Here is a 23194-nt window from a genome sequence, read left to right as displayed (position 1 = left end):
TAGGAATCATAATTCTGTTATATCTTCCTCCTGAAGAAAGTTGCCAAATTGCTTATGCGATGTTAACTAAGAGTTAAAATGAATTTCATTTTGAAAGTTTACAGTGGGACTACCCTTGAAATTAATGGCAACATCTTGGGTATCAGTTACTAAAGCACAATTTGGGAATGAAAAGCAGTATCCCAGCCGTTAATCACCAAAGCAAAATTTGTAGGTGTCTCATTATATAACGTGAAACTGTTAAGAAAGCATTGTTTAGTTTTATAGGTTGGGCTGCCTTCAAAAAGTTTTTCTTGTCTTTTCCGCCAACAAATTCCCCTAAAGTTTGATTTCCTTTGCTAGATGTGAGACTTTATTCATTTATAACGACAAGTCTGGGTAACTGGTTAGATGTCTATGTTTTGAGAGTTTGTTAGAAAACGGCTTTATTTGTTTCTTGATTTTTTCTCTCTCTCTCTCTCTGTCTTCCTTCCTTCCCCTCTCCGGATTTAGCTTGCAAGACAGCTTTGAATACATCCACCAAGATCCTAATTTGGGAAAACTGAACACAAATCAGAATAATTTGGGTCCTTGTCGTACTGGAAGTAACCTAGGTAAAATCAGCCACGTAACTGGGCTCTTTCTTTCTGAATATCACTATTGTGGGTGTGTGTTTTGCTTTATTTGAGTTTGTTGTGTTGTTTTGGTTTTTTTTTTTTTTTTTGCATCACCTTTAATCTGTGTTTATTTTTGTTTGTGTACTTTGTTTGCCCTCTTGTGTGTGTTTCTGTCTCTAGGTCTGCTGCAAGCATGCAGCAGCAAACTGCTGCAGGGCGTAGCTGAAGGAGGACCTCTCCGGCTCACCCGGAGTGCTTCTTTCTTTGCAGGTTTGTGTGGAATGCTGAGTACAGTGTGACCCACACACATATTAATAAGAAGTCCTGTGCAGGTTCTTAGAAAAAAAAATCCTATTTGGTGCCTCTTTAGAAATCCAAGGGGCTCTTGAGATATTAGTTTCAAATACAGCCAAGTTCATGGTATTTTGAAAATTCCACCAAAGAACCTCTGTTGTAAATGTCTTTGCTAATACCCCAGCGTAAGCTGATTTTGATCTGAAATGAGCCCTTAGTGTTTCTAAGAGGATTATATTTTCTGATTTTCCTGGGCCTCTTCTGCTGCTCTGAACTGTTTCCCTTTCCCATGGTATACTTTTATCCATTTATTCACCTGCATCCTTACCTGCACAGAGTTTCTTTCAAAAGTCACCCTAATAAGAGCATGGAAGACCTTTCTTTCTCTCTACTTCCTCTCTCTTTCTCTCTCTCTCTCCTCATTTCTCTTTTTCTCTTTAGCATTTAAGTAGTTTAAACATAGTTTCTAGGTTCTTTACAGGTATAATAATAATCTTGGTCTTTCTGGGTAGGTAAATTCTGAGATTTAACTGGCCTTGCTAGTAAAGCTGTTGAATGTCTGTTGTAGTCTGGCATGATTAACAAGTGTGGGGAATCTTCACTACTAACATTAAATTTATGTTTATGGCAAATGATATTCTTCATTCTGTTCTTCTTTGTAGCGGGAACTATGCTAAGCACCATAGTTAACTGACACCCAAATGAAACTGGCACCCTCCACCTACTTAGTGTGAGGATAAAATGTTATATGCTCTAACATTGTGAAAATAAAAAAATAGCTGGCAAGTATAATAATAGGCAGGGCACTAGGCTTCTTGTACATTGTAAAGCTTACTATAGCAACATGCCATCTATCCTCCAGCTCAATAAATATACAGTTTAGATGAATCTGAAGCATTCCTAGAAGTCTGCAATACTTTAGAGTGTTTCCTAAAATTCATGCCAGTATGAGCTTTTCTCAGTAACTACAATGATACTGGGTGTACATGGAAAAGAAGTGGAGGAAGAAATATTTGAAAATGAGTATATGTTTTTTAATCTGCCAGGAGAGTGGATTACAAACAGAGAAACATTTTTTAAATTTATAAAATGGTCTTCAAGTATTTCTGTCCCCTAAGGTTGCCTGTAGTTACTGATAAAACTGATTATAAAGCATTTTGAAAATACAGTGCTATTTAAATAGACTAATAATGCTGAAAGTGGCCGAAAGTATCTGCCTGAGAATGTTCGTTCATTGTGTTAACTGCATGAATAATTTATTATTCACTTTGTTTTAGAAGTAAGCATCACTCAAAAAAGCGTTTATGGTACAATAGGATAAAGGCAGGTAGCTACTTGGTTCTGTCTTCTTTTTACTTGTTTTCTACATAATTAATTTTGCTTTCTGGTTAATCTTTATATAAACATAGACCAGTCATCAATAGTGCTTGACTCCTTTGAAATGTAAGAATGACTGCAGTCATTTTTAAACAACTCCTTCTATGGGAATTTCAGTAACACGGCTACCTTTGCCTTTGTCTTAGCACACAGCACTCCGGTTGACATGCCAAGCAGAGGACAGAATGAAGACCGGGACAGCGGCATTGCTAGATCAGGTATTTGTACTTCCTTTTACTGGTTTAGCTGGCAGAGTGAACTATCATCTGTATTGGTGAAGTAGGTGGGAAAATAGAAGACCGGCCTCATCTTCCAGGTTTTTTTCCTTCTCCATAATTCTAATGCTTCATGTGTCTGAAGACCTAGAACTTTGATATATGGCATCTAGGAGTGATGGTGCAATGTGGACTAGTTTTTTTTTTTTTTTTCTAAACTGAACTAATAGTAGACTTGTACTTTGAGAAATTTCTTCTTAAAGAAATTTCTACTTCCTTGAGCCAGTTTTACTGGAAATTTGCTTGCTGAATATTGAGTATAAAATCAAAGGAAGAAAGGAATCTGTGGAAGTAAGTGTAAACATGAGTGTGGGAGGGCCGGCCAGTCCCCCTGTCTTCTGTCCTAGAGTCAGGCTGATCTAGATTTTACCTTGGGCACCCCTTTCTCTTATTCCTTCAGCCTTAAGCTTTTCTGATACTGCTTTTTAAGATCTCTTGGTTTCTGCTTTTGTACACGATTCTGCTATGATTTTTGATTTGTGGTTTAGATCTGAGGTGGATTCTGTGCTGTAGAAGAAGGGTAGTCAACCAGTGATCTGGAATTGGAGGTGTTCGGGTTTTGCCTGCTAAACACATATCATACACGCAGCTTCTGCCTTCCACTGAAGACTAAGGGCGCCCTGCTGGTTTACTGGTGATACATGGCACCTTCACCAAATAAGCCAGCCAGAGAGTGCTTAGATGTGGGGGACTGGTTCCAGGCTTCAGATGCCCTTCTTCCTAGCCTGCCATTCATTTCAGCAGCCAGATCTGAATGTTTTCTCTTGAGAGGAACTTGGGGCTGACCAGATATAGGAGGGAGAGGTGAGGGGGGCAGGGAGTAGAACGGATAACAGTGTGAATGACAAGAGTGGGAGAGCACTAGCTTTCTTTGATAGTTTGGCTTCTATTCTCAGCAGCGTTTCCTTTGAGTCTCTCAGTTCTCTTGTCAGGAGAGAGAGGGCAGAGATGGAAAGGGCTGGAAGTGCTTTCCTGTAGGCCATTTTTTTCCTCTTGTTCTCCTGGTGGACATGTTCTTCTTCACATGGCTTCTGCTTCTATCTGGGAGCTGTTCTAAGATTACTGAGCTCATGTAAAGACAGATGTGAGCTTTACACTCCTGGCGGACTTCAACAGTTTGTTGATAAAATCCTCTTGATGTTCTTACTGTAGTTAATTCTCGAAGATCTCTCCTTATAGCCACCTTAACGTTGTGAGGGACAAGGTCTTCATCCTGAAACAGAATAGGGACTCCAGGTATTTGAACTGAATTAGCAGAAGATGTAGAGAAATTACAAACATGCTAATTCCTTTTTTCTATAACTTTCAACTTTGTGTCTAAAGAGTTGAGAGATGGAGGGAAATTTTTTAAAATCGATTTTATTTTTTAGAACAGTTTCATATGTACAGAAAAATCAAGACAAGTACAGAGAATTCCAATATAACCTGCACACAGGTTGCGCCATTATTAACATCTTACACTAGTATGGTGCATTTGCTATAGTTCACAAATCAGTATTGAATTATTATTATTATTATTATTATTATTATATGAAGTCCATAGTCTTACTTATTTCCTTAGGTTTTTTTTTTTTTTTTTTTTTTTTATTTCCTTAGTTTTTACCTACTGTCTTTTTTTTCTGTTTCAGGACAGTATTATGTTTTGTTACCATGTCTCTTTAGGGCTCCTCTTGGTTTTCTGAATTTCTTTGTTTTTTATAACCCTGACAGTTTTGGGGAATAGTGTCCAAGTATGTTGTAGAATGCTCACTATTCAAATGTATCTGATGTTTTTCACATGACTACTGGGGTTATGGATCTTTCGAAGAAAGATCACAGAGGTAAAGTGTCATTTCCATTACATCATATCAGAGTACATGTGTTTGTCAGGTTTCTCTCCTGTAAACTTACTCTTTATTTCCCCTGCACTATAACTTAGGAAGGAAGTCACTATGCATGGTCCACACCTAAGGAGTGGAGAGTTATGCTTACCTCCCTTGAAGCAGAGTATCTATGTCTACATAAATTACTTGGAATTCTTCTGCATGGGAGATTCGTCTCCTTCCCCTCTTCTGTTCTTTCATTGATTCAGTCAGTCCATAGAGTTGAAGATGTTCCAGCTTTGGCCATGGAGGTCGTGGAACTCTTTTAGCTGGCTTCTGTGTTTCTTTAACATACCCCTATCAGCATGTGTATGTATGTGTTTTTAATCCTTACTTTCTGATGCTGTAAGATACTCCAGACTTCTATATTATCTTATATATTTCCTACCCCAGTCATAGAATTAGCCATTGCTCCATAGAACCTGTTCTTTCATTGGAAAATGGTATTAGGTTTTAAGATCTATATATTAGATATGCTTGATGCTGTTGGAATGTCTTTTTTTTATAGGCCTTGTCAACTGACAAGCAAAAAAGAAGTTTATATGCTAAAAAAAGCATATAAAAGTTTATATGTTAAAAGCAGTATCAGTATACATATATTATAATATTTCTAAGTGTAACATATGTATGTTAGGTTAAACATGAGTTTATACTGATGTCTCTATTATTTTTTAGTCATTACCACATGGATCATTCTGCCTTGTTCCCCTCGCTTATGTGAAACCCCCTGCTCCACCTGGCTCTCATTGCCTGCCATCCACTTAATTAATTGTTTCATTTCAGTATATGTATAGAGCAAGGTGTGATTGTTAAGCTGTACCCAGGAAGGAAACAATTTTATTAACTAGAGTTCCTTTTACCTTTTGTCTTAAAGATGTCTACTCATTTCCAAAATTACTTAGGTCGGCACCTTTTGAGGTGGGGGAATTTTTGTAGCTGTATGTGCCAGTTCAGTAGAATCTCTGAAATCATGCTTCACACCAGTTCACCTGGCTTCACGAATACTACCCCAAATTCCCATGATCACAAGTCAGGTCTGTAAGATTCTTCCCTGCTCCCTGGAAGAGTCCAGTAGAGAAGTGACTTGAGAAAAGCTTTTTTTGTTTGTTTTTAAATCATTGTTTATACAGAGAAACTTGTTCCAGGATAAAAAGAGATTTTAAAGGAGAGTTTACAGTTCCCCATCCAAAAGAAATCTAATGTTCTTTGTCCTTTCCCACCAGTGCCTTCCTTATGTACCCCCTTTTGCAGGCAAACTTGAAAGAATGGAGTGGATGTAGGAGCTCATTTCATGTTTAGCAGTGAACTCGTTCTGTGGAGAGTATGTTCTGGGACTACAAAGAGCCATATGGTTTTGCATTCCCAAAGGGGTTTACTCTGTGGTTAGAAAACTGCATTATTTTGATGGTTTCCACAGTAAGACCAATTTGATACAGTTGAAATTAAGGGCAGGGGTTAGAAGGGTAGCACTGATTCCTAATTAGCCAGTCATCAAGCCATATTTGTTTATTGAATAGCAGTTTTTAGCCACCTGTGTTGTCAGACTCTCCCAGAAGTTGGGTGTTGTTGAAGTAGAGTGACGTATAGCACCTCCCCTCAGAGAGAGTTCATGTAAACCAAGAGTTAACATACAGTGTGATAAATACCACCTCATGAAATACGTGGGAGCAAAGAGGAGTGAGTAACTGCCTGGGAATTCAGGGTGATGGCCTCATAGAAGAGGTAATATTTGAGTGACACCTTGAAGGTAGAAAAGAACTGCACCAGAGTTTAGGAAAAGAGCATTTCTGAAAATAGTTTGTGCAAGGGTGTAGATTCTTGAGAGTACACAGAGTGTTTGAACAATGGCAGGACTGGCCTGCGGGGTTGGGAATGTTAGTAGGTAAGGCAGGTTATGAAAGGCTGATTTGGATGGCACCAGTACCTGATGAGTTTGGCTTTAATCTTATTAGCAGGGGCAGCTAGGGGATGTAACATAATTGGCTCTGTTTTTGAGATCCAAACTGTGCTCCAGAAAAAGCTGGACCAATATGTCTATTGCTAAAATACATTAATGGTGATGCTTTCTAATTTCTCAGGGGATGAAGGGGCTTAGGTTTTTTTCTATTAACTTTTTTCAAAATAGTTTTTCCAAACTTTTGGGGCTTCCCACCACTGTGTGTGTGTGTGTGTGTGTGTGTGTGTGTGTGTGTGTGTGTGTGTGAGAGAGAGAGAGAGAGAGAGAGAGAGAGAGAGAATATTAATGTATATAGCTAGTATAAAATGGTTATCTGATTTAGTATAAGATTTTGAAAAATAGTTGTTTTTTTTTTTTCTCCTCCCTTTTTTGAAATAGTGTCTTTGAAAAATATGCAGCTTGGTTTTTTTCTAAGTTACAGTAGCTTTTTGTAATAACAGAGAGGAAATCAAAAAGTTTAATTTTGATCTATGTTTTAATGCATTTTACTCCTCATATTAAGTACTCCAGTGCCTCTTTACAAGCTTGGAATGCACAGAGAGAATAAGAAATAAAGCAATAACAAGAATATCTAACTTATTAAAAAAAAAAAGCTGCACCTGGGTGATGCAGTCAGTTAAGTGTTCAACTTGCGATTTCGGCTCAGTTTATGATTTCATGGGTGGTGAGATCAAGCCCCATGTCAGGCTGTGCACTTAGCGGGGAGTCTGCTGCAGATTCTCTCCCTCTGCCTCTACCACTCCTTCCACTCACATGTACTCTCTCTCTCAAATGAACATTTTTTTTAAAAAGAGTAACTTCTTTACTGCCTTAACTAGTTAGACTTTTTTTTTTTTTAGAGGCTTCTTCAGTAAAGGAACAAAATAAATAATAAGCTCACTATGTTTTTTCCTCATAAGATGAACAGTTTATTTAAAGGTATTTGCCTATTTCCTGAATTTTTGGAATGTATTAAGGAAGTCCAGTGAGAAATATATATTTTATTTAAAATTTAATATTCATATTCATAGGCTTTTTCCAATAGCACGTTTGAGAACATTTTTCTAGTATCATTCTGGAAGATGAGGACTAGAAGGAAACAAGGTGAGATATTATTGTTTAAAAAAGATAGGAAGCACAACCTTAATGTTCGTTAGTAGAACATTAAGAACATTAAATTATGTACTTTTCAGGGAAAAGATACCACGTGGTAGTTGAAAGATGTGAGGTACCTCAGAATGCCTTGAAATAGAAAAATTCTCCTAGGTATACTTTTAAGTGGAAAAAGAAAGGTGTATTAATAGCGTGTTCCAGTAAACCATCAAAACAAAGGCATTTTACAAGCTCTCTGTCTACATATAAAGATAGATAAGTATATTCATAGAATGTCTATTGAAGGGATAAAGGTTGGGACAGGTAAGGGAAATGCATTTTCATTGTATTCTCTTTTGGCTATTTTTAATGTGTTCTCTGCATATGTTAATCTAGAAGATTAATTATTTTTTGAGAAGTTGTTCTTTTCATGGTTACCATTAACAATTTTGAGCAAGGTCTTAGGAGAGGAGAAGGATGGGTTTTAGCCATGCTATAGGAGGTGGGACTGGCAAGGCGGCTCGGTGACAGGGGGGCACAGGATATGGAGAAGGCAGGAGGAACCAAGGGTGACTCTCCAGTTTCTAACTCAGGTAAACAAGCAGAGGATGCTGGCATTAACTAGTGTGGGAAAGCAGGAGGCCAGTCCAGGGAGACAGATATTGAGATAACTCTTTAGTTAGAAGTGTCTAAATTCTTTAGCTGTGAGTAGTCAGCTGTAATTTAGAAATAGGAAACTGGCTCTGAAGAGATGGATTGGGGCAGAAGCTAGATTTTGGGTACATGAGTAGAGTAAGCTTCAGAGGGGCAGGACCGAGACCAGAGCCACTGAGCCTTGTTAATCTATCACCTTAATTTAGGCTTCAATTCTCTTCCTCATCAAAATGTTCAAATCATTGACAAGAAAAATAATTTCCTCATTTGCTGAGCAAATTCATTTCCTCTGTTTTTAAAAGCAGTAAAATAAAAGACCAATATGAGAAAAACTTTATAGTCTACTTTCAAACACTTTTATTCAAGTATTTTATTTATTTAAAATATTTTATTTATTTGAGAGAGAGCATGAGCCGTGGGAAATGCAGAGGGAGAGGGAGAAGCAGAATCCTCACTGAGCTTGGGGCCTGATGCAGGGCCTGATCCAAGGACCCCAAGAGCATGACCCAAGCTGAAGTCAGACGCCTAATAGACTGAGCCACCCAGGTGCCCCTTTAGTCAAGTGTTTTAAAATGAACCTTCAGTGTAAGAATATGCATCATCATAGTATTCACATAGGACATGTGTTTTAGTCACTATACAGGTACAGGTTGGACCCCACCCAAAATTTGGTTTACATCAAGACTGATGATACCACACGTATGCCAAGAGGATATGAAAATATTTATCACTCACATAATGATGCTTTCTGGTGAGAGCAGGGTGTGTTTCCCAAGCTGGTCAGAAAATGACTTGAGAGAAAGAGAAAGGAGATGATCTTGGGATTTTTATGGTGGTTAGGGGGTAGGGCCAGGGTGAGGGCTTCCACACATGGGTTGAACTTCCCACTAGTTCCAGAGGAGAGAGCCCCTGGGGTTTCTCATTACCCTGCCCAGATGTGGGACAGAAAGGGGATGGGGTTGGGAGGAGAAGCTTAAAGAAGGTATCAGTAGTTAAACATTAAAAAATGGAGTCAGACTGTTTATTATAATGTGGGTCACCTTTGAATAATGCAAAATGACATCCCATTTGTAAATGAATTCTTTTTTGACTTAACTGATACAGTGCTTTGTAAAGAGGGGCAAGAGTCAAGGAAGGTACTATTTTGTTGTCTGGCCATAGCATCCCATTGACTTCGTGTGTACACATATAGGCAAAGGCTTGAACTCAGCTTATCTGAGTCTTGGCAATGCAACTTGTGCTCCTCTGGGAACATAAGAGAAATAGGAGGCCTCTAAGGAGCTGCTGGGAGGTCATCACCCACTCAATTCTCTGTCTCCCCTGGGAAGTTGTCCTGAAACAGTTTTTCATCACCTCCAGGGTTCAGATAAGATTTGGAGCTTTCTGCTCAGCCCACCTGAGACTAGAAATGCAGAATAGAGAACTGCTTAGCTGTAGTCTACAGCTGGATCCCCAGCACCAGGATCTCCTCCAAATTGTGGCACTGGCATCAGATCCCTTTTGTGTCAGTATTGTCCTTTTTGGTATGTGGAGCAAGGATCACTGGGGGCTGGCACTTCTGGTTTATTCTTCTTTCCACAGGCAATGTAAGACTCTATCCCAATCTAAAAATGTCTTCTTGTATCGTTACTGTCAAATCTTTACTTTGGGCTTTGCCTTGCCTTCTATATATAAACTTGGCAGTCTGTAATGTAGTTTGGACAGAACTCAATTTCTTCATTTCTTTATAATATTCCCATATTTCAAGTCAGACCTTTGGTATTCTCCTGGAATGGATATTTATCTTCTTCAGTTTCACAGATTTGTTGACTCTTTTAGCCTTTTCCTTTCTACATTTGCATTCCTATTACCTGTTTAAGAAAAATTATTACTTTTTTATTAGTAATTAGTAAAAAAGTAATGCAAAGCAACCCAAACTGTAAAGGGATCTAGGAAAAATTCTAAAAAAAAAAAAAAGATAGACATTTATGGAGAGATTTTAAACCTTGATTAAAAGAAGACCTAAATGAATGGAGAAAGAGCTGAAGTTTCACAAATAAATATAAATTTGGTGTAATTTCAATTAAAATCCCTTTGTAAAGCCAGACAAAATAACTTATTTCTATGGAAGGGCAAAGAACCAAAAGAGTTTTTATATTTCCCAAAAGTCTTTTAGACACTTCAATCTTAAGTTGCAGACTATGGATTAAAAGGCATAGAAAGGTTAAATAAGTTGGCAAATAAATGTAGACAGTGAATTGAGCATCAGTGAATGAGTTTATGTCTTAGGTAAGGAATTAAAATTTAAGGTGTTTTCAGTGGAGTATAATAAAGGCTAAAAGGTAATGAGCTAGCTAACCAAGAAAAGATATGGAGAAAACTTAAATCCATTTTACTAAGTGAAATAAGCCATCTGAGAAGGCTACATCTTACACAATTTCAACTGTATGATATTCTGGAAAAGGCAAAACTCTAGAGCTAGTAAAAAGATCAGTGGTTGCCAGGGGTTGGGGACAGGGGCACGGAGGAATGAATAGCTGGAATACAGAGGATTTTTAGGGACTGAAAACATTTTGATTAATATGATAGTAATGGGTACATGTCATTATACATTTGTCCAGACTCAAAAAAAGTACATCCCTAAGGGTAAACCCTAAGGTAAGGTATGGACTCTGGTTGATAATTACATTTCAGTGTAGGTTCATCAGTTGTCACAAGTACACCACTCTGGTGAGAGATGTCGATCAGGGGGGAGGCTCTGTGTATGTTAAAACAGGGGCTCTGTGGAGGGAAATATCTGTACCTTCCACTTAGGTTTGCTGTGAACCTAAAACTGCTCTAAAAAGTCTATTTTTAAAAAAATTAAGGTATTTTGAAATCATGATGGTGAGGACATTCTCTTTTTGTCTTTTCATTGAGGGGACTTTGTAGGAATTTTATTAAAACTTGAAGTCCCTGGGATGCTTTTGAGGACCCTTTAAGTCTTAAAATCATTCTGTGATCTGGTAACTACAACGTATTGACTAAAATGTGACTTGCCTATTAATATATTGGCTTTATTAAAAATGGCATCTTCCTATCAGACAATAATTACAGCTCTATTAATTGACCTATTTATTTATTTTAAAAGATTTTATTTATTTGAGAGAGCGATTGATAGCAAAAGAGAGAGAACACGAGTGGGGGAAGAGGGAGAAGCAGATTCCCCACTGAGCAGGGAGCCAGACGTGGGGCTTGATCCCAGAGGTCCTGGGATCATAACCGAGCCAAAGGCAGATGCTTAACAGACTGAGCCACCCAGTCACCCCTAATTGACCTTTTTAAATGCTTTTGTTCTGTTGTGATGAGAAATATAGCTGCTAAACTTTAAGGAACCTTATACTTGTCAAGTGTTTAGATAAGCAAAAACTCTTAAGAAAAGTACTGTCAGTGTTATAGTAAAAAAGATCATTACTGTCTTTTGGAGATAGTACCCTCTGTGTCAAACAGATATAAACATCACTACACCACTGCTACCCACTACTACCATCCCCACAAAACAAAAAACAAACAACAAAAATTTTTTTTAACGGAGGTAGAAGAAAAAAGAAAATCTAAATGCAGTGTATACAGCTTTGACCACAGGAAACTTTTAACATATTCAGACTTGGAATTCTCTAGAAATTTGTTTCTCTAATTCTCTGTTTTTGTTATAATTATCAATTGAGACAGAGACTTCACTGTTCTTCACATAATTCTTTGCTCACTCTTTATGCAGCAGTATTTCTTGAGCATCTTATGTGCCAGGCATTTTTGTAGGGTTTGGGGGTAGAACATTGATCAAATAGACATGATCCCTGATCTCATGGAGTTTATATTCAATAAGGGAAACGCAGATAAGAGACAGTAAAATGTAGGTAAACACATATCACTGAGGAAAACAAAACATACGAGATGCTCATGGAGGGGCCTCTCCAAGAAGGTGACATTTTCAGCTGGCTGGATTGCGGGTGGTAAGAGGCTCCATGAAGATTAGAGCTCAGAGCATTGTATGCATGGGAACAGCAAAGACATTTGGAGCTTTGTGTGTAAGGAATAGAAAGAGCGCTGTAATAAGGGGTAAGGGGAGAGTGGTGTAAGATGAGCTTAGAGAGGAAATAAGGGGCCTAATTATATTAACATATTTATATTTTTTTATTGTGATGGGATTGTTTCCAAATACACAGAGTAGGGTCTGTCCAAGCTGCAGAAGAGACAGGAGAGTCTAACCAACCATCAGATGCATTAAATATTAATGGAACAGATACCTGAATCCACCCTTTTCTCATGAAAATGGCAATGAGTTAGAAGCCAAAATTAAGCTTGTTCTTCCGTTTGAGAGTTACTAACTATATTGCTTACTAGAGTATGTAATTGACAGTGATATACCACAGTACTTTCATGTAAAAATCCTATTAACTAATATTAAGATATTTTTGATAAGGAAATGCTGGTTTGTATTTGATAAGCCAGCACTTTAGCTCGATATGTCATTTGTATACATTAAAAATTTTTATTCAGTATTTTATAATGAGAAAAGGAATTTTCTGTATTTTTATTATTTTTTTCTTTTCCCTTTTAAGTGTCTATTACAAGTCCTAGGTTGTTTTCATGATTAACTTATCAGGATTAATAACCTTTTAGTGCTCTGAAATGTCTTCTGTAGCTTTCCTATTCCAAGAGTTATCAGAAGGAGTAAATAGTCAGCATTTACTGTGTGGGGCACTGGGCTAAGTGTATTGATTTGTTTAATCCTCACAGGAACCTTATGAAATAAGTCAGTGCTTCTCAAATGTTTCTTTTGTCTGTAATTCGTGCTAATGCATTTTATATTATGATCCTGTAGCAAATACATGAAGTATCTTCATATATAATAAGTAAAAGTTTCATTAATTAATATTAGCATTATAATATACTCTTGTTTTCTTTTTTTTTTTTCTTTTCTTCTAAGATTTTATTTATTTATTCATGAGACACACACAGAGAGAGGCAAAGACACAGGCAGGGGGAGAAGCAGGCTTCACGCAGGGAGCCCGACGTGGGACTTGATACCGGGACTCCAGGACCAGGCCCTGGGCTGAAGGTGGCGCTTAAACCGATGAGCCACCCGGGCTGCCCTCTTGTTTTCTTTTAAATGCTTGTGTCAGTTCACTAAATAATTCACAACTTTCTAGCAGATTGCAGTTCTCATGAAAAATAGTAAGGTGGGATATTTTACTGTTCTCATTTTATAAGTGAGAAAGGTGAGAGGTTAAGTAAACTGCCCAGGTGTTACAACTGGTGGGTGGAGAGCTAGGATTTGAACTGGGAGCCTGGCCTCTTACTCAGTTTACCAAACTGAATTATACAGCAAAACATACAATTTCCAGAATAAATCTGGCCCTCAGAGTCATCTCCATCTTGCTTCTATGGCAGGGAGAAAAAGGTTTATAACACAAGTGTTACCTCTCAGCCTTGTCCTCTACCTGCCAAGAAGTTAATTTGATCAGCATAAGATTGGAAGAGAGACGAGACCCTAAAGATTTAGGAGTATGGAATAAAGAGCTTGTGTATTTTATAGGGGACTTTTAGAACTTGGGGGTGGGACACAAATATCTACTTGGGATTTTTTTTTAATTAAGTAATTTTGTGTGGTTTTGTGGAAAAACTCTCTCCTTCTCTCTTCAAAGCTGTCAATAAAATTACCCACCACTGATATTTCAAATATGGGTTTGATTTTAGAGATTTAAGACCAGCCTCACGGGTTAAACCAGGTCAGAATGGAGACAACCTGTCACATCTGGATGATACTTTAGTGAAGTGCCATACATTCACTAAGTATTTGTTAATTGCTTTAATAAATTATCCAGAGAGCTGTCCTGGATACCAGGGATACAAAAATGACTTAGATCTGCAAAACAAATGTTACAAACACTGATAGATTAGAAAAAAAGCATCTCATATACTTCTGTTGTGGAAAGACCCTTGAGCCATTTTACATCTAATTTTGTAGCCTGGCCGGCAGCCCCACTGGCACAGTGGTTTAGCGCCGCCTGCAGCCTGGGGCGTGATCCTAGAGACCCTGGATCGAGTCCCACGTCAGGCTCCCCGCATGGAGCTGCTTCTCCCTCTGCCTGTGTCTCTGCCTCTGTCTCTCTCTCTCTTTGTGTGTCTCTATGAATAAATAAAATGTTTTAAAATAATAATAATAATTTTGTAGCCTGGCAAGTTCACTGCTATTCATGTAGACTTGAAGCTCCATGCAGGGAAATATGTGTCTGTCTTGTCCAACGCTGTATCCCACCTGGCATATATTGCACATACTCCAGCATTTGCTTATTGATTACTGACTAATAGCCAAGTAACTCTTGTAGTATTTAAGAAATCAGGGGTGCCTGAGTGGCTCAGTTAAGTGTCTGCCTTCAGCTCAGGTCATGATCCAGGTGTGCTGGGATCTAGCTCCGTATTAGGTTCCCTACTGGGGAGCCTGCTTCTCCCTCTTCCTCTGCTCTTCCCCCTGTTTGTGCTTTCTGGTGTGTTTGCTCGTGGGCTCGCTCTCCCCCCCGCCCCCGTCTCTGTAAAATAAATCAATAAAATCTTTAAAAAAAGATAAGTCAGATCAGGGAATCAGGTTATTGACATCTGCCTATAAAAGTGCCTATATTTTAAAAAAAGTGCCTATAAAATATAAAAATCTATATGAAGTTCTTCTATATGGTTCTTCTATATGAAGAAATGCCTTTATCAAGTGATATCCATAAGCATAGTATACTATGTGTGCTGAAATAAATTACCTTTGTCCTGTGATCTGCTTCTGAAAATCTTGAACAGCTTTCAGTAACACATTGTTTCCTTTTCCACTAGCCTGAGTGACATTTCAGCATCTATCTAGTTCCTTAGCTTGAGGAAAGTAAAAGGAAGAAAGTCTATTTCCTTTGTTCATTCTTCCAAACTAATAGACACCCATCAAGCAGCTCATATTTCTAAGAATCCCTTTCCCTACCCTGAAAGGGACCGAGTCCCTCCCTGCCTATTGGAGAAGTCTGGGCTGGCCTGTCAGCTCACACTGGGAGCGCAAGTTTTATAGGCATATAAAACCATATAGCAAAAAGAAGCAGAGAGAGACCCAGAGGCAAATAAGTAATCCAAACAGAAAACCTATTTTTTTTAAAAAAAGATATATATTTTTAAAATATATTTTCTGCTTGGATTACTTATTTGCATATATAAATGTGTGTGTGTATATATATATACATACATACATACATACATTTATATGTATGACTAGACATTGCTTTTTTCACAGCCAAGGGAATGGTGATGGGTTGGTGGGAGAGCTGGTTGCTGGAGGGAAAGAGGGCAAGTATTGTATATTTGGAGATAGGAGATGAGAGAGAGGATACTCTGTGGAGGAACCACTTACTTGCCTAAATTTCACCTCAAAATAGGAGTGAAAAAGTAAAAAAAAAAAAAAAAAAAAGGTAAAAAAAAAGGAGTGAAAAAGTAGTTAAGAGGAGAAAGATACACGTAAATAAACATTATGTATGACGTTAGTTACAGGTAGGAATATAAATTAATGTGGACCATTTTATCAGATACTTGCATTATACATTCTGGGTGAGTAATAATTATGTTTGCTTTGTATTGTAGGGCCTGATAATTGATGTATTTGGTATGCTGGTAATCCCTATTTTTAGATTTTATTTTCCTTTTTAAAGGCTGTCTTCTGTGCAGTACAGAAGTAAGACAGAAGTTATAGGCTCCCCCTGCTGGATATGACTGGTAGAACCTGAAAATTTAGGTCACTTGGCCTGTATTTCTGTTTGAGCCTGTGTAGGCACGTGAGGATTCATTTCCCTCAACTTTCAACTTTCAAATTTTCTTCCTCACAGCCTCACTGAGCAGCCTTTTGATTACACCTTTTCCATCTCCAAGCTCCTCTACATCCTCTTCCAGCAGTTACCAGCGCCGCTGGCTCCGAAGTCAGACAACAAGTTTGGAAAATGGCATCATTCCAAGGAGGTAAGTTTTAAGTTCGTTCTTACTGAGAAAGGTACTGGTTGTAGACAGCTTGAACAAACTGGTGGTAGTCACCTGTTGTCAATGGAAAAAAGAACTAAAACTCCTGGATTAGCCTCAGCTTAGGCTGAAAATGTCTAATAAGTTTTTTTTTTTTTTTTTAAAGAATAAGTATTAAAGCTATAAAATAATTTGGTTTGAAAGACAGTGGGAAACATCATTGTGCCATGTACAAGCTAGATTTGGTGTTAATTTAAAATGAGTATGCTCTCTCTAAATTGGCTCCCTTCCAGGTGTCGCTCTTGTGAGTTAGGGGGGATGGAGTAAATCTCTTCTTGGCTTAGTGTGACGCAGGTGTGGTCTTTGAAAATGTATGAACTAAAGGATTGTGACATACTCTTTTCATAAAACTTAAATTCTTAAAATGGTCATGAATCTGATTATAAAGTTGGCATTGAGGTATATTTTACCTTCAATGCAGTTGAATTTTTAGATCTAAAGTTTAGTTGTTTTGCAAAATATACATTTTTGGCTCATTTTATGATGTTACCTCAGTAGCTTCCACCCCCTTCTCCCTACAACCCAAAACCTTGAAAGGGAATTAACATAGGTCATACCTATGAAAAGTTCACGTGTAAATTGTTGGAGTCAGTGAGTCGGCTAGTAATCACCACGTGGATAATCTGTGAGGGTGTAAAGATTATTCAGATACACATCTGCATATGTGGACTATTAGTATAGTTTATTGACTAGTGAGGAAGACCATATACACATAAATAATGGCATAAAGATGTTAAACTATAAATGCCTTGAGTGCGGCATAAAGTGCTTTGGGACTCAGAGGAGGGAGAAGACACTTACTGGTGGTCAGACTGGGGAATTGGAGAGCCCTTCATGGGAGAGATGGTGCTTAAATGACAAGCTGAGGGATGAGGGTCTGGACAGGTGTAGAGCACATGTCAGGCTGCTTGCCTCTCTTCTGTTGTTCTCACAATCCTAGCAAGCTCAACAAAGAGAAAAAATAAAGCTGCTTCACTCACTGAGGAACTGCTTTGTGGTTGGTTGGCTTTGAGTGGAATGGTTAAGAGCTTGGGATTTGGTGTGAGGCCATGTCCTGGCTCTGCGACTCCCTGGGTGTATGTAACTACACATTAATCTGCATTCAGAGTGTTGCTTCCTCATCTGCATTATGTACTAGTACAAGCCTCACAGTGTTATTGGGAAAGTTAAATACAACAAGTCAAGCCAAGCTAGGACAAGATACAGTAAAGAAAATATTGGCCAGTATGACTTATTTATAATTATTATTGCCATCATTGTCATTACCATCACTGCAGTTGTCAGAAGGCATCCCACCATCTTCACTGTCATTACAACAGCCTCTGTGATTGAAGAGAAGATGGGTTGTAGAAGTCATTCCCCTTTGGACATCTCTTTACTAAAAATGTTTTCCATCCCTTCATACTTAAGTCCAAAGTTGAATAGCATTATCCAACTCCTCTGAAAATTCTTCAAAACTTGACTTGAAATCTCACTTTGGGAACTAATAATGAATCTCTACTGTACTTATACCTAAAGTATCTTTGGTTCAAAAATGAAAATGCAAAGCCCTTTTGTTCAAAAAGTGGGGGAAAGTGCTATTAAACGTACTAAAATGTAAAGCTTTTTCTTTAAAAATATCTTACTTACAAAATGTAATAGGGATAATAGTGAAATATGAATAAAACATTAATAAATTGCAAGAAATAATATTTTGGTATCATAATTTTACATAATACAAAAAATGCTATATCTTCATTCATCGTAAGACTTTTCTGGCTCACTTTTCTATCATCATTTGTTAGGTTATCAAAATTTATACTTTTTAACAACTTTGCTTTCATTGGTATAATTGAAAGCAGCATTAATCACTCTTGGCAATTGCCAGATGGCAAATAATTCTTGACAATTTTTTATTTTGAGAAAGATCTTTCTGCTGATGTAACTGTTACTGGAACTTTATGAGTTATAAAAACATTGGATTAAGTTTCTGATAAACTTTCAAAATACAAATTTCAGCACATCTAGATCTGATGATTCCTGTGGAACAGTTTTTCTAAAGAGATTTAATTCTTCATACAAATCCATTTTGTGTAAGACTGATTTTAATTTTAAATGTAAATTTATACAAAGTTATTTTAATGTCTCCTCTGACATTTTCTGTAACTCATGGAGGTCTTACAAGAAACTGAGTGTTTTCATGAGTTGTATATAATTCAAAATGCCTGTATTTGCATTTTATCACTGCATCTTCAATTACAAGGAAAATTAATTTTAAAATGGGCTTCCTTTTGTTTATCTGAAGCTTCATATGAAAATAATAGTTTTTTCTGTCCAGTGCAACAATCATTACATTCAATTTGTTTCTCTGCCTGTAGATACTTACTTTGTAGTGTTGCAATAGTTTTCAAAACCGGAGATGATAAACTGAAGAATTCTCATTATTCCTGGATATGCTTTATTGCAATATCCACTGTAGGCTCTTTGTGTTAATTTACCATCTTGGGGCTTGGGTCAGAGAGTTAAATATTTGTGCAGACTCTCTAGGTACGTGTTCCAGTGATGGATGGGTAAGCTGACCTTGTACCCTGGGTCATGGCATTACCCGCCGCGTCTTTCTTCTGTCCTATGGCTGTGATTGCTGCTGCTTTTGCTGCTGCTGTCACAGCCACCAGTCTGGACTCAGGTCCCAGCCTTGCCACCTTGGGGCCTCCTGGCACCCTGGATTTTTCAGATACATGGGTGTGTGCCTGACTGCCCAGCCAGTTGCTCAGTGTCTCGGTTGCATGCCCTTAGGCCTGAGCTCACTGTGTGCTCTGCATCCTGGTGTCTTTGCTTACTCACATGGTTCATTGTCCTATCAGACTTAACTTACAGAATACAGGCTCAAAGATAAAATTACTAAGAATTTAAGATGGCAGCCACAAAACATTAAATCAAGACTGGGGCTTATCTGGAACAGGGTGCTGTGTGAGTGGGGTCTTATGCCTGTGAAGTTGGCACACAGAGAATGTAAGTGCGGTTGACAGTTTGAATTGATTACTATGCTGTGAAGATCCTTTTGTTTAAAGATGTTGCTGTTGCTCTTTTACTTTTGGCAGGTATGTAGGTAGGAAGATTAGTGTCTTTTTTTTCTTTTCTTTCTTTCTTTCTTTTTTTTTTTTTCAGATTTTATTTATTTACTCATGAGAGACACAGGCAGAGGGAGAAGCAGGCTCCCCAAAGGGAACCTGATGTGGGACTCAATCCTAGGACCTCAGGATCACACCCTGAGTCAAAGGCAGATACTCAACCACTGAGCCACCCGGGCATCCCAGGAAGACTAGTTTCTTATGCTAGACAGGAGAACAGTGGGTAAGAAAAATATAATTGCCTCTGGCTTTGAGAGAAAATTCACAGTAATCAAAAACTTTCTAAGAGTTAAAAGTAAAAAGGATGATTTCACAATCCTTAACAATTGGTTCTGCACTGGATACTCATGTGTCCACGCCCCCTGCTGTGGTGAGTGGTACCTTTTGGTTACTGGATAGGGAGTCAGGGTTGGGCGTTTACCAGCTGGTGGGGAGGTATTGCCTGTAATAGAAGAGAAACAGCATAGATTTCATCCCCTAGTGAGGCGACGGAAACCCTAAAGGACCAAGGTATTAAATACCCAGAAGGGCTTTTGATTTGAAGAAGTTGAAGCAACCATATAAAATTGCTGCATGTTTGTTTTCTGACCCACAAAAATGGCAATTTTGTATGCCCCAGTGTAATACATAGATTCAGATGAAGTTCAGAGCTGACAAAAACAATTAGACCAGGCAGTCCTGATAGTAATTATAGATCCTTGAGATGTACTTAGATAATCATAGTTTCTGCTTTATTTATGATCTTGAAAGAGAAATTATATATATATATGTATATATAATATATATATAAATATATATAAAAATATAAATAAATTATATATAAATTATATATATGTATATATAATTATATATATGTATAGTATATATATATATTATAAAGGCTTATTCATGAGTGTCAAGAAAATTCTATTTGATTTTTTTGTAAGGAGAAAACCTAAGTGCATGGCACTGGTCTTCCCTTGGCTTGCAGTCCCAGAAGCTGATGCCATTGCTCCCAGCCATTTCCTCTTGGTGCTTCAGCTGGCAGGATACACCTGATGCATCTGAACACCAGCAGATGGATCGGACACGGGGCAGTCTTTGCTCATTTCCAACGTCCAGGAAATGAGCCTAGCTTAGAAGACAGAAACCCTGGGTTATAGCTTCCATATTGTCACTTAAGAGAGTTTCTGTTCCTGAAGCAAGTTGAGGAATCACTCTGCCTCAGTTTCCACATTTGCAAAAAGGCCTGTGTACCTTATGTGGTGACTTGAGAGTGAAGAGATGATGAAGTTATTTGGGTGTATACTCAAACGTTTAGAAATATTCTGAAATGTTCTTTCATTGTGGAATCATTTTTTTTTTTTGTGGAATCATCTTTAAAACGGTTATAGTACCATGTGAACTGATTTATTCCAGTTGAGTGGTTGATCCAGGAGTCCAGAATGAAACTCAGTTGCTTTAGAATTCAATAGAGGTACAGCGAAGCAAGGAAGAGCTATCCACATGCTGTTGTAGGTATGGAAATTTTTCTGAAATGCAGTAGGTGGCACTCTCTGCTATGTTAAGACTTAAGACAGACTTGGCTATTGTTTATAAGGTAGAGATGAAGATGATGCATAAACCTGCATTGGGTTAAGTGTTTATTACAATTTCGTTATTTAAGGACCACATTGACTGACGATGAATGGACTGAAATGGTCATTTTACTTTTGAAAAAGAAGAAAAATTGGAGATGCCAGACAAAAAAGGAAGGGTTGCAAGAAAGAGTTGCCCATATATAAGCTCAGAACTTCCCTATGTAAAATAGAAATAAACTGGTGCAAAAAACAGTTATAGTTACAGGTACTTTGGAAAAGAAGACTTTTCACTGTATGAAATTAAGTAAAATTCTAAGAGAGGCTCAAGATTTTTTTTTTTTTTTCTGATGATCAGATGATTCAGATCTAGGGATTTTCCAGAGAAAACAGTTGATGGTTTATTATGATGCACAGCATTTACAACAGCACCTGGAGAACGTGTCTTGCCAGTGGTGTTTCTGTTAGTGGGAGCCTATTACTGATTTATCAACCACATCTGCATCTCTGGGATCTTGCTTGAAGTTGAGAGAAACAATAGCGTATCCTTTCTGAGTTTAGAACAAGATGTCTATCTCCTTTCCTTTAAAAGTAAAGTGGCTTTTCTTACCATAAAACTTCTGATGTAAGCATGTTTTCAAAGATATGGTTATGTTTGAAATCACAGGAACATTATAGGCTGTGAGTAGAGCACCAAATAAGTTTAAGATCAAGAATGTGGAGGCCAACTGCCTTGAATCCTGCCAAGCATAAGTAACTGTTTTGTTGTAATTTGTGGTAAATAAAACAGGAAGTAGTATCATCCCATATTTGGCAGAGATATGAGACTAAATGGTGAAAGTTGGTGAGAGAGAAAGTTCATTGCATACCTGCTGTGTGCCAGGCAAGGTGCTCATGTATAATATATTATGCACTTAGCTTTTGGTATCTTTGTAGAAAAAAATTATTTTCACTTTTGCTATTAGTAGCTATATGATAGTCAACCCTGGTTTTTCAGGATAGTTAAGTAAGAGACAGGGTTAGGCTGTATTTGTGAGTCTTACCCCTTAAGACAAATTGAGTATATACTCCTAATTTATTGACTTCATGATTCTCTTATCATAGAAACAGAATCTCTCAAAAGAATCTTAAGGTTTTTTTTGAGAATTTGACTACCCAGACAAGAGATAGGTCTTTTTACTTGGGCGATTTCCCAGAGAGCTTAATCGATTGCATGGCTTAATCTGAGCATTTACTGGAGTTACTTCATCTAATGGTTTTAATAGCCTTGGGAAAGTAAGCCTCAACCACCAATAAATTTCCAAACATGATGCATTGGTTAAACAATAATAATACCACAGGAGCATTTCCCGTGAAATGTTCCTATCTATTGGTATCTATTAACCAAAACAAAGGGCCTGTGTTTTGAGTGACCAGATGTGTCTCCCCCCAATTCCTAAATACTACCAGTCTGATGTAAAATAATCCAAGGGAAAAAGACTAAGAGTCTAACAGGAGGACATTTAAAGTTACTTTTAGGTTTTATTTAAATTTCTTTTCATGTTGGAAAATACCGTGTGGTAAGCTGATGTTTTCATTTTTCATGACAGAGAATTAGAGAAGAGAATGAATTGGAAGCAGACAGACTCTTGGTTAAGACTCTGAGTGCTCTGGATTCACTTTCTGAATGTCATCCCCTGGCATTACAGTTTATCCTCGATGTGATTTGTTGATGCATGGCAACTTTTCAAACTTATTTTTCCTTCAGGTCTACTGATGAGACATTCAGCCTGGCTGAAGAAACCTGCAGTTCTAATCCGGCCATAGTTCGGAGGAAGAAAATTGCCATAAGCATCATCTTTTCTCTGTGTGAGAAAGAAGACGCACAAAGGAATTTCCAAGACTTCTTTTTTTCTCATTTTCCCCTGTTTGAATCTCACATGAACAGGTTGAAGAGTGCAATTGAAAAGGTAATAAGAACATAATTCTTGTGTCAAATAGAGAAGTGATTATGGGGCTTTAAGGTGGTAGCATCGCGTGGTTTATGTTTCAGATCACTTTTTTAGAGAAGTTAAATCATCTGCAACAGAAATAGATGCTTAGGCATGTTGATATCAAATACTAGAGTATTTTTGGAGAGGCGATTACTGCTTCCTGATGCCTTACGTCATTACCACATTGAATGTTTTGATTATATTATTTTATTAATGAAAGCTCAGTAGTAGATAGTTATAAAGCAGTTTCTTCTCAGAGAGTAATTTGGTTTGTTTTCTCTTCCATGAAGGCCATGATCTCCTGCAGGAAGATAGCAGAATCAAGTCTCCGTGTCCAGTTCTATGTCAGCCGTCTGATGGAAGCTCTGGGAGAATTTAGGTACATTGACAGCATCTGGCAAAAATAGGGTAAAT

The 23194-nt window shown here is 37.7% G+C and overlaps 1 protein-coding gene across 6 annotated transcripts in view; it reads left to right on the top strand.

Annotated features, from left to right (window-relative positions):
* FNIP2 (folliculin interacting protein 2) overlaps positions 1 to 23194 on the top strand; it is a 133902-nt gene that overhangs the window by 75553 nt on the left and 35155 nt on the right. For 4 of the 6 annotated variants that reach the window (XM_041738935.1, XM_041738938.1, XM_041738936.1 and 1 more), the window contains 6 exons: positions 493 to 593; positions 777 to 866; positions 2414 to 2485; positions 15955 to 16084; positions 22555 to 22756; positions 23071 to 23159. In XM_041738935.1, the coding sequence (XP_041594869.1) occupies positions 493 to 593; positions 777 to 866; positions 2414 to 2485; positions 15955 to 16084; positions 22555 to 22756; positions 23071 to 23159 (684 nt within the window). The remainder of the gene's footprint in view (positions 1 to 492; positions 594 to 776; positions 867 to 2413; positions 2486 to 15954; positions 16085 to 22554; positions 22757 to 23070; positions 23160 to 23194) is intronic. The other 2 variants (XM_041738939.1, XM_041738937.1) reach the window with 1 other exon arrangement.

The sequence above is a fragment of the Vulpes lagopus genome, chromosome 23 (assembly GCF_018345385.1).
Source record: "Vulpes lagopus strain Blue_001 chromosome 23, ASM1834538v1, whole genome shotgun sequence".
NCBI lineage: Eukaryota > Metazoa > Chordata > Mammalia > Carnivora > Canidae > Vulpes > Vulpes lagopus.
This window is presented reverse-complemented; position numbering and strand designations above follow the sequence as displayed.